This window comes from Vanellus vanellus (genome assembly GCF_965231255.1).
Source record: "Vanellus vanellus genome assembly, chromosome: 3".
NCBI classification, from domain to species: domain Eukaryota; kingdom Metazoa; phylum Chordata; class Aves; order Charadriiformes; family Charadriidae; genus Vanellus; species Vanellus vanellus.
Window position 1 is genome coordinate 26484145 of NC_138907.1, and position 10852 is coordinate 26494996.

Genomic DNA, 10852 nt, shown 5'->3' on the forward strand with positions numbered 1-10852 from the left:
AAACCCATTAGGTAATCAGAAAGCTGAAATAACTATCAACTGGTCGGTTGCAAGGTTAGGAAAGGTTCAGGAGTTCTAATTTCCAGTCCTTTAATCTAAGCCCTAGGCCACAAATGAGAAATTAGCCTGGAATTCATGATCAACCTTGAAATAACAAAACTTTGTTTATACTTTAACAAGCAGTGAACAGTACCAATTTCATTTGATAAGATACTTATTGTTGCAAATCTATAAAACGTGTTTGCTTTTTAATATCTCAGTGTTGTTTTAAGAAAATGAAGTTCCTCCTGGACCTTGAAACTTAGAATGAATTAAAATGACACGCGAATAAATATATATTAATTCTTTTTTATTAAAGTATCAAAACAAACTTGAGAATAGAAAACAAACTGTTTTAATGCATTTTAAAGGCTCTCCTGAATAAAGTATACTTTTAGAAAACTCATGCAACATACTGCTCCTGTCTAGCTGTTTAAACACTCTTTTCCTGGGCACAGCCAAATGGACTTGAGTACCATCATTTCTAGAGTAGCGTGCAGGAGCACGTATGCACACACACATACAAGCAGTAGAAAGCAGCTATGACTGCACATATAAAGAAATAAAAATAGATTCTCTTCTGACAGTAGTAGTGGTACCATATTAACATTTGACATGCCAAGTAAATAACATCAAGCAACAAAAGCATGACGCCTGCGTCACCAGTGATACGGTTAAAAGCAACCATACAAATTCCCTAAGGGAGACACATGAATTCTATCATTATAGTCTAGTCCCTGTGGTAACACTTTATAACAATATAGGAGGCAGTTTTGTCTGCTGGCATTTAATGCACAAAAGGCAAAGCCAAGGTGTATGATACCGTGATGATGCCTCGATTTTATTTTTCCACATTACAGAAGTCAAATACCAATGAACATTGTTTGACAAGTTTATTGTAACACACTTCATGTATATCCATTCTGATAAACAGCTGGCCCAATTCTTCATGGAACTTGCCTTCTGAGCTAAGGAAGTCGCAGCAGAGGCTCCAATCTCTGCCTACAGGGCATGAATGAAACTCTCATTAAAGTCAATGGAAGCTCCTTCCCACATACAGAAAGACAATGGATTCTCAGGACAGAATCGGACCTTGTATGTCATCTCTGTAATACAGTCACTTTTCAGATACATGAAGTACATATCTTAAAACATGATATAGGACATTACAATATATCCAGATCTTAGGAAAATGTACTAAGAAGTTCTGTTGCAGAATATAACGATCATATAAGGATCAGGTATGATATCTGAAAGACTTATCCAGGACTTGTAGGGTAAGAAGCTTATGGCTGAGGTATCTTTAATTTTAGCCTTTAGAACAGAAACACAATTTCAACACTGCGTAACTGGTGTAAAATATTATGTACTGTAAGCTCCATTCTTATTGTCTGCTTCACTTAAATTGTGACGTTGAGCAGCTAGACACCATTGATGGAGGTACAGAATTTTGGAAGGTATCACATCCCTGCACCCATTCATTCAAGATACTCAGTGCCTCATCTGTGGAAAAGATGAAGGATAAGTGTTTTCAATAGTGGTGTCTCAAATACAGCTGGTGAAGTTTAGGAATATATAATATTAAACACCAACAGATAAAAGCAAGAAGACAGCACAACACTTGTGTTTTCAGTTTTATCTTGCTCGCAGTATTTATTAACTTTACTCATGACGGTATTAGTGATAAATAAGGATAATATTTTCTTTTACAAAAGATTGTAAGGATATATTTTATAGGATTAAACAATCTGAGAATTTCACAGAAACGTCAGAATTTAAACACTCATAGCTCCAACTGTTTTGTCCAGCAGCTTTTCTACCAACCAGTTCAAAAACATCTATGGTTAGTATTTAATAAAAAATAAAAACAGTTATTCACTACATCAAAACTCTTGCCTCCTTCAGATTCTAAGTAACACTTTTGATTGACTGTAGTTGCCACCCAAACATAAAAGTAGCTGCAATCATAATTTTTCCCTCTGAATCACGTGGCAAAAGGAAGTAATCCTGACCAGGATGGAAAAAGCTTTGTCAAGCTCTTATGCCTATAAGACCTATCTGCATAAGCAGACCCATGAAGTCCATAGAACCTCTTCTGTGAGTAAGGATTAAGAGCATGAATTAAGGCTTGTAGGATTAGGTCCTAGACATTTCTTTTCCTTTTTTAAACTTTTTATGACTCATGAGTCTGGGATTCGGGCCTGCAATGCTTCGCTCAGACAAAACCTGTATCAATATCCCTCCATAGTTAGTTTCCCCTTTCTGATGGGTCCAATTCACCGAGTCACCAAGTGGTGGTACAAGCTGCTGTTCAACAATTCAAGGAAAAATTGTAGTCCCCAAAGGACAGTACATGGGGTTCCAGCTCCTAAAATACAAACTTAGCTACATGGACCTTTTACAAGAAACATTTTTTTGTCACATCTACTAGGCTTTTCAAATTCAGTCTCTGAGATGAGTCATTGAAAAAATCCACACAAGTGTTGTGAAAAAAATGACAAAGCTTAGTTGGAACTAAAGGCTTTTTGTGTGTTTGTGTATGTGTGTGTTAGGTTAGAATGCAACTTTACGTATCGGTACATTCTGCCAGAAACCATCTCCCTGGAAACTTCGAAACTTTAAAAATACTCTCAGTCTGCTTTCCCTACCAGCAACAAGGAAAAGTAGTGTCCATCCATCACAGTTGTCTGTACTATGTGCATCGTCGGAAGTCATAGTGTTCTAGCACAAACGTCGTGAGTGCAGATACTGTATACTAGCAGAGAGCTAAAGCTTCTGAAGCTGTTGTCTGTAGCTCCTAGGAACAGCAAATATGACAGGTGCAAAACCTATATTTGAGGCAGAAGACTCTTCAATTTGATTGAGACCAGATCTTCCAAGGGGAAGAATCGCTGTCAAGCCAAAATGATTCTTTCCGCTTAAGAAAGCAATCTGCCCTTCCTAAAGGCTCTTGACTAATAGAATCCTACACATTATGTCAGATCCTCCATGGATTCTGGTAGTTGTTAAAAACACTATAAATATTTCCATGTTTGCCATATCACTTAACCTTGTAATGTGCCTTCTTTGATCTGTTGAATAAAAAGATTCCTTTCATCTTCAGGTGTCCTTCCGTTTTGTGCCCGAACTATACAAGTGGGCCTGTGAAGATTTAGCATGTATATCAAATGCTGCTTCTCATTCTTTAGCTCTTCAATCTGGGCTTTTAATTCTGCATTGATAGTTTCCAGCTTTTCTGATTCCTGGTCAAAAAGGACAGACACAACTATTAGACTGAGTAGTTCAATTAGTTAATTGAAATATTTGTCTAATAGTTGCAGTCTTTTATTGGTGCGAAAGCATATGGCTACCTGAGAAAGAAATTGCATGTTCTGTAGTGGTGAAACTATACATCTCTCAATCAATAATAGTCTAAAAAAACAGATTGACAGTTACCTTCTGAACTGAGTGTAACAAAAGTTGAAAGGCCAAATTCAAATTTTTATTGACTTACAAGAGCAGGCATCCCAAGCACTATTGCTACCTTCAGCAAAATTATTCTGAATGTTTTGGGTGAAAACTTTACCCAAACTTATCTACTCTTCTTAACTCCCTTGAACATCATGTCACATATCTGTAAACCCATGTTAAGCTAACAAAGTAAGGACACAGCTTCCCCCCCGCCCCCCCCAGATATAGGAACAAAGACAGGCCTGATACTGCTGCAATATAGTTTTATATCATGACAGAGCAGGTGAAGACAGTACTGGGGTCTTAGGCCAAAGACTTCAGGGCTAAGATACTATGCCACTCATTTCATAAAGAAGTCAGAGATTACTTGTCAGTGTTTGTAGCTCTAGGTCTCCACAATCGATATTATATGAAATGAGATTTTATTTCTTTTTGTGTTCAATGTACATATTTAAATTCATATTATCCCCATAGACAAGATTGGTCACTGAAGCAGTAATTTCTTTTCACTCCTACCATGCTTTCACTTTTTTTCCAGCTTTAACCAGGTTTGATTTAATATACAGCAAGTTCATTTTTTTATAACTAATGTTTGACGCGTTTACAGAGTTTTGGGTGACATCTTTCTGTATTTCCTACTATGACAGTGCCCCTGTGCTGTCTGTTTAGATCCTGGTAGGATCTGGTGGGACTAAGAACAATCCTGGTAGGATTAAGAACAATTCACGCCAGTCACTTACTTTCTGCAAACATTCTGTTTTTTCCTTTTTTTTGTTTCGGCACTTTGCAGCAGCAATTTTGTTCCTTTCCCTTCTTCGCTTTTTTCTTTCATCCTCTTCAGGAGAAAACTATCCCATAAAAACAGATACACACAATCCGTAAGATGTCGTAAATACTCGGCCTGTATTTTAACTTCTGCATTTTTAAAAGCAACATGGATAGTGTTGGCAGTGCACACACCATGAGTTACATAAGGATGCAATTCTGACCTTGGTTGCCATACAGTAAAATGGTAGTAACTCCATTAGAATTGTCAATAAAAACCTAACTGGAGTTTGGATGGATGTGATTCATGTGATGGCTCATTTTAAATCAATGGTACTTGAAAAACTTGCCAAGCGTCTCCTCAGGCTGATTCCCACACCTCCATCTCTTCTCCACTTCCCAAGGAGGAAAAGCAGCAAGAGGCACAGGAAGCAGAGTGGAGGATGTGGCATGAACGAGGCAGCCAGAGTGCAGCAAACTAAAGGCAGCATCAAAAAAGGGATATTAACATGCTCTTTCAAGCTTTGTTTTGTTTTCTGTGGAGGCTCAGACCAAGGTGTAGCTATTTCCCTAACTTAAGCTATTTCTCCCCTTTGTAAGAGAAATGTTTTTCACGGAAACTATTATCTTAAAGTGAAAACCTAGTGTGGACATAGCATGGCCGTGTCTACACCTCAGTGTAGTCCATGTGGACCCTACTGCACTGTATTCACTGAACTAAAGCTGCAATGACTTATTCCAAGTTTGAGCACAAGTTGGCAGGGAAACCAGATTAGTGCTTTCTCTAATCTCTGTAAAACATTGTCCTTAGTTCATCATAAAAAATAAAATACCCCACTATAGGCCTCAATGGAAATGAGAAATACCAGATAGTTTCCCCGAAGCACTTAACAGAAAGCCAAGCAGCAGGCCTGAAAGGATCAAGTATGGTGGAGAGGGCTGCCTGATATAAATACTGGTCTTGTGGTGAAATTTTACTAGAGAATTAATGATTCACACTGAAATGCTGTTTAAAAAGTCATACCTCTGTTTTCATGATAGAAGTTTCAATTGGCCTTTCAGAAACTGTCACTGTGTCCAGTGTGGAAGACATCCTGTGGGACTGACGCTTATTCTGAATGGCGAACCTCAGTTCCTCTTTCACCAGTGGGGTTAAATTTGTGAAATCATCAAACCCCAGTGACCCTGCGGGGGACAAAGTGGGAACAATTGCGGAGGCGCTGACTTCTAAGGCAGATACCTGGCCTGAGTGTTGGACCATCATTTTGCTGAAAGGTAAAAAGAGATAATAATAATAGTCTTTCAACAACTTTAGAAAGGCAAATAATATCTCCTAGAGGTATATTTTATTTTGTGAAGTAATACTTTATTTCTTCCATTGCTTCAGTACCCATTCTCTGTCTACCCCAATCTTTCACTAGAGTCAAGCAGCTAAGAATTTGGTCACTTGTAAAAACTTCTACTTTAGGTTAACTTCAAGTTGGTATTTAAAAATAATAATACTATTAGTGCATCACACAATCTATCTAGGTCTTTTGGAAACCTAATATGGAAAAAAAATATATATGTATACTTTGAAGTTTTAAACTAGTAATGTGTGGCAAATGAGAATCGAGTGAACAGGAAGATAAAGAGAATAAGGAACAAAAATCAGAAAACAAAGAATTATTATCATCAACATCATCATCATCACAGGAGTTTAAGAGTATCTGCATCTTCAGAGATATACCACCACAGATTCCAGCTTCAAATGGACAAAGCGTACATTGATCTCAGCTATGTTTAAGCACAGCTCAAAGACTTCTCCCAGAAGCTGAAGTTTGCTAACCAGGACAGAACCTGTCACAAAATTATCATGCTCAATTTTACACAAAGTTGTAGATCTGGTTATAAGCTCCTGAAAAACGGTTAACAATAAGAGCCAGCACAAAGGTAAAAATCTTTACATGCTCTTGGGCTTCAAAGCACAGGCTGAGTTGGAGGGATTGAGTCACGAAAAACATGAAGCCATTTGTTTCATTTCTTTGTTCTTGTAAAATCTGAAACTGTCCTCATTTGCCCTCAATGAGAGGTCTGAAATTCTTAAATATTTATGGTCAGATCTCCTGCTGATATAAAACAGGGTGACTGAAGAGACTTCAGGGGAATTATGCAAATGGACACCCATGGAGGAACTTAATTTCTCTTAGTTTTCCTAAGAAAATTAATCTACCCAACAGTGCTCTCTGCTTTCCTCTTTTTAGTCATTCTTAATATTTTTTTAGCCAGTTTTGGAGGATGAGAGGCTCTCTATGTGCTTTGTGAAAATTGGTGACCCCACTGAGGGACAAAGAGGCAAAACTCAGCAGTCAGCCATCCTAACATCGTGGGCAACCTAGCTAGCAGATGCACACAGCTCTGCATGAGACACAAAACCGTCTCTGGCCCAGAAGAGGTGGGATGAGAGGTGTGGAAGAAAGTTGAGCATTTTTTGTGGGTGGCCCAAGGGACAAAAGGTGAAAATGCACAGGAAAACAGATTATATTGCTTCTTTTATTTATAAAGTGACTTGTGTTAAATTGGATTTTACCATGTTGTTTTTTCAGCTTTCTTTGGTGTGTAGGTTTTCCGTGTTTTTAATAGCTGTACGGGTAATTACAGTGTGTGTTATCTACTGTCAATTAGAACTATAATAATTATAGCAAAGTCAATTGTAATTAACTTAGTGCAGGTAAGCAAATAGTTGCCTCGGGGTAGCAGTGTGGGTAAGTTAAATTTCCACATGGTCAACCCAGAATTGCATAGTTCCCTGTAAGCTACTTCTGTAACCCAGCAAGAAATGTTTGGGGTCATGTGCCTTGACAAGAAGATCGATTTTGCTCAGAGATATCTAAAAATACACTGTACATCCAGACTGGGGCAAATGAGAGTAGAATCTGGTTCATTGCTAAGTGAGGTAAATATAAAAATGTGAGGACAGCGAATTGCCAGTTGGTAGAAAATGCCATGTCCAGCTGCAGAGACTTCCTCACTTCTTCCTCACCCAGTCACCACAGAAGAGCTGAAGATTTCCCAGAGCCTGGGGGTGAAATCCTGAACACACTGATATCGAGAGGACTTTTTCTGTTGACCTCAATAGAGCCAGGATTTCACCCGAAGTTATTAAAGATGAGGAAATTATATGGAACAACTTGTTATTCAGAAAGACCTTGGGAAATTTATGTAATTCTCTTCAGAAAGCCCCTGCTCATGAGTCACTTTTAAAGTACTGATAGTGTTTAATCCTATAATCTCAGAAAGCTAGCAGTTACTCTTTTCCAACAAGTCAGAAGCAGCCCTATAATTTCCAGCTGAAGTCCTCCCAGCATTATTTGTCATTTATCGACATTCAACCATTCAACTCATTTAAACAGGCTAATTCCAGATGACACCGAACCCCTCGTCGCCAGCAGAAATTTTAGCTATTTTCTCTGAATGTCAGTCTCCTTGGCTCCCAGTGATGGCTTCATTCAACAAAGTTAATTCCGTATAATTCAATCAAACCAAGAGTCTTAAATTAACAGTAAAGCAATTTCTCCAGCCTACAAAATAATTAATTGGGCTACTCATTTTCCAGCACTGGTGGTTTATTCAATTATTTTTAAATTTAGGTGAACTTTTAATTAGGGTCAGCAGCCGCACCAGAGGAAACCAAGAAGCTTCGTGTTTTAGTAACATGTCTGAGAAATTGTGTTAATTGTGGATTTCTACTTGTTAGTGCTAAGTGTACCACAAGTACCAACAAACCCCTGCTATAATGTCCTCAGGTACTCTCATCCGTCTGTCATTAGTGTAAAAAAAAAGGAATCAGCGGGTGCCCACAGGGAGGGGAAGCAAAGAGGGAGAAGTGTCCTTGACCATAGAAAGTTGCTGCTCTCTTGCCTGAACAGCTCACTGACCTTTCCAGACATCCTGAAAGGCGTCTCTATTTATTCAGACTTTAGGGAAGGGGGGCCTACCAGGGGGCTGAGGCTTGTGTAAGGACTTCTGCCGTGAGCTGAGCCCCATTTTGCAGAGCTGTTTGCCACTGGTTTGCTTTCCTGGGGTTATTTCTTGGGGCAGGGCTTCTGGATAGTGCCTAGGAGGGCAGGGTTCCAGCCTACCACTGAGATCGTTAGGAGCCACCGTGAAACAAGTAACAAAAATAATCAGCATTATGTCAAATGTTCTCAGTAAACTAAATAGATTCCTTTTTCATAACAACAAGGTTGATGTTTTCCAATTTCTGAGGAACAAATCTGCTTTTAGAAATGTTATACAGGAATGAAAATTAGATTTTGCTATTGAAAAAAATGCAACAGGTTGTCCTTCCTTTTCCCCCAGCTTTTGTACAAATTGTACTTATGCCTCCGTCTGTAAGCCATCAAGAGCACTGCCTCATTTTCTCTGGGTTAGTAAAGGCTGGGGAAACAGTAGGAATAAGAATATCAAGCCTTAAAGTGTGATTACATCTGGGCCTTTCTGATATGATCTCTGTTTACTTTGTTAGACCATGCACAGGGACCTCAGCTCCAGGCTGGTTTGACTCCTTCTGAAGTTACTGACACTGAAGGTGCTGAATGTTTCACAGATCCGCACCAGAAGGCACAGCTTGTTCCCAGTGTGAGTTAATGCTTCATTACTTTACCCTTAGTTTTGGAATTCTCCAAAGAGAACAGCTTTTCTATTAATGGTACTCTCCCAATTCAGTTAGACTCAAGCAACTTTATTCATTTGGTCTCCCCCTACTTTTTGCTTGTTCTCTTGCTGATGATTCTTACCATGTACAGTGAACTTTTACATCTCATCTGACAATATTTTAACTTCAGGACATACTTCCTAGCTGTACATTTCTATTGTTTAAGGGTATTCTTGTTTTATATTAATATGAAAAGTGACTACTTTCAGTCTTTTTTGCTTAACTGCAGATGCCTCGTGGTTTTATTTCTTCATATGAATTCCTTTTCCTCTGGTGCTGATGCAATAAACCAAATAACCATTGAGGTTAATCTTAAACAGCATTAAGAGCAATTACAGTTCACAACCTCTGTGCACGCTGGTTGAACTTAAGCTTTCTGACATCCCACATCATTCCCGAACTATTTTCTGCTGCCTCCCAGCTTCGTAAATGCCGTTACTAGGAGGAAAATTGATTTTCAACAGGAAACTCGTTCTCTGAAACAAGTTTGCTGTTGTGTCACGCCTGACTTGATTAAGCAACAGTTTAGCAACCGATCTCCCTCATGTCAAGACACGGGGACAGAAAGAAAAGGCTCACACCGAGAGTTCCCACTCATTTTGTGTCTACGTAATAATATATGTATACACGGCAGTGGGGCGTTACTCGTGGCCTGGCCAGTCCCGCTACAGCTCCCCCGTCCCTGCGGACCCTGCGGACCCTCCGGGGTGGCAGTGGCGTTGCGGCCGCCGGCTGCCTCCACCGCCCGGCCGCCCTCCGGCATCTCCCGCCGGTCCCGGGGCCGCCGCCGCCGCCGTCCCTCCGCCGAGGCCGCCACCGCGCGGTGCCGAACGGCGCTGCCGGCCCGGGGACAACCGGTGCTCGGCGGGCTCCCTTCCCGCCCCTCACATCTGGCGGCAGCCCGGGCAGGGGTTTCCCCCCAGATGTGAACGCCGGGAGGGAGCCACTGGCGGCGGGCGGGCGTGGGGCAGCGGCAGGAGCTCGGCGGGACCGGCGGCTTTCCCGGGGCTCACGGGAGGAGGCGGCGGCGGCGGCGGCACCGCCGCACACCCGACTTCGCTCCGGCGGCGAAACTTTACCTCGCCGCGGCCCGCGGACCCGCCGGCGGGCATCTCTCCGTGGCGAGACAAGATCCCACGGAGCTCAGAGCCCCGCGCCCCGCCGGCACGGAGAGCCCCAGCGTTTCCCTTCCCGTTTCCACCTACCTTCCTCCCGCTACTGTTGTTTTCCCGGCCGGAGGGAAGGGGCTCCGCAGCCACCCCGTCCCGGTAGCCGTCCCCTCTGCTCTGCTGCCTCCTCCGGGAGAGCAGCTCTCGCCGCTCGCCGCTCCTCTGCCTCTCGCTTCGGTTGCATCACCCCCCTTATATAGCCGAGCGGGCAGCGCTGGTATTTACTCTGGCGGCGAGTCCCGGGCTGATGTCATGCTATTAATAGCCTCCCCGAAAGAGAGGGAGGAGGGAAACGGAGCCCGTGGCGGTGATGCAAGGCTTCCCCGCCGGCACAGCGCGGCACGGCGCGATCCGCGCCGTGCCGCGCCGTGCCGGGCGGTATCGCGGATCCCCTCACCTCGGAGCATCCATCGGTACCCGGACAGACCCCGTTCTCTCTCCCTCTTTCCCTTTCGCTCCCCATTTTAGTTTGGTTTTTTGTTGTTGTTGTTGTTTGTTTGTTGGTGGTGGTTTTTGTGGGTTTTTTGTTTTGGTTTGGTTTTTTTTTGGTTTTTTTTTTTTTGTTTTTTTTTTTTAATTAAGGCGCCCTGGGGGGTTCTTTCTCCGGGTCGTTTTGCTGCTGAGAATAAATCAAAGTCTCTCTCACGCCCCCCCCTTCCCCCAAGAAGTGGAGACTGTGGCGTTCTCGTAAGGGCTGAAAAACATGATCTTATTCTACAGGAAAGAATTGTAT

At 41.9% G+C, this 10852-nt stretch overlaps 1 protein-coding gene across 1 annotated transcript; it reads right to left on the minus strand.

The window, feature by feature from the left end:
* Positions 1 to 338: 338 nt before the first annotated feature.
* ATF3 (activating transcription factor 3) lies at positions 339 to 10275 on the minus strand. The gene is made up of 4 exons (XM_082480930.1): positions 10156 to 10275; positions 5279 to 5522; positions 4230 to 4337; positions 339 to 3281 (listed from the first exon to the last, which is right to left on the minus strand). Exons 2-4 carry the CDS (start codon positions 5516 to 5518, stop codon positions 3084 to 3086), a joined length of 546 nt encoding a protein of 181 aa, XP_082337056.1. The 5' UTR covers positions 5519 to 5522; positions 10156 to 10275; the 3' UTR covers positions 339 to 3083.
* Between the last annotated feature and the right edge of the window lie 577 nt (positions 10276 to 10852).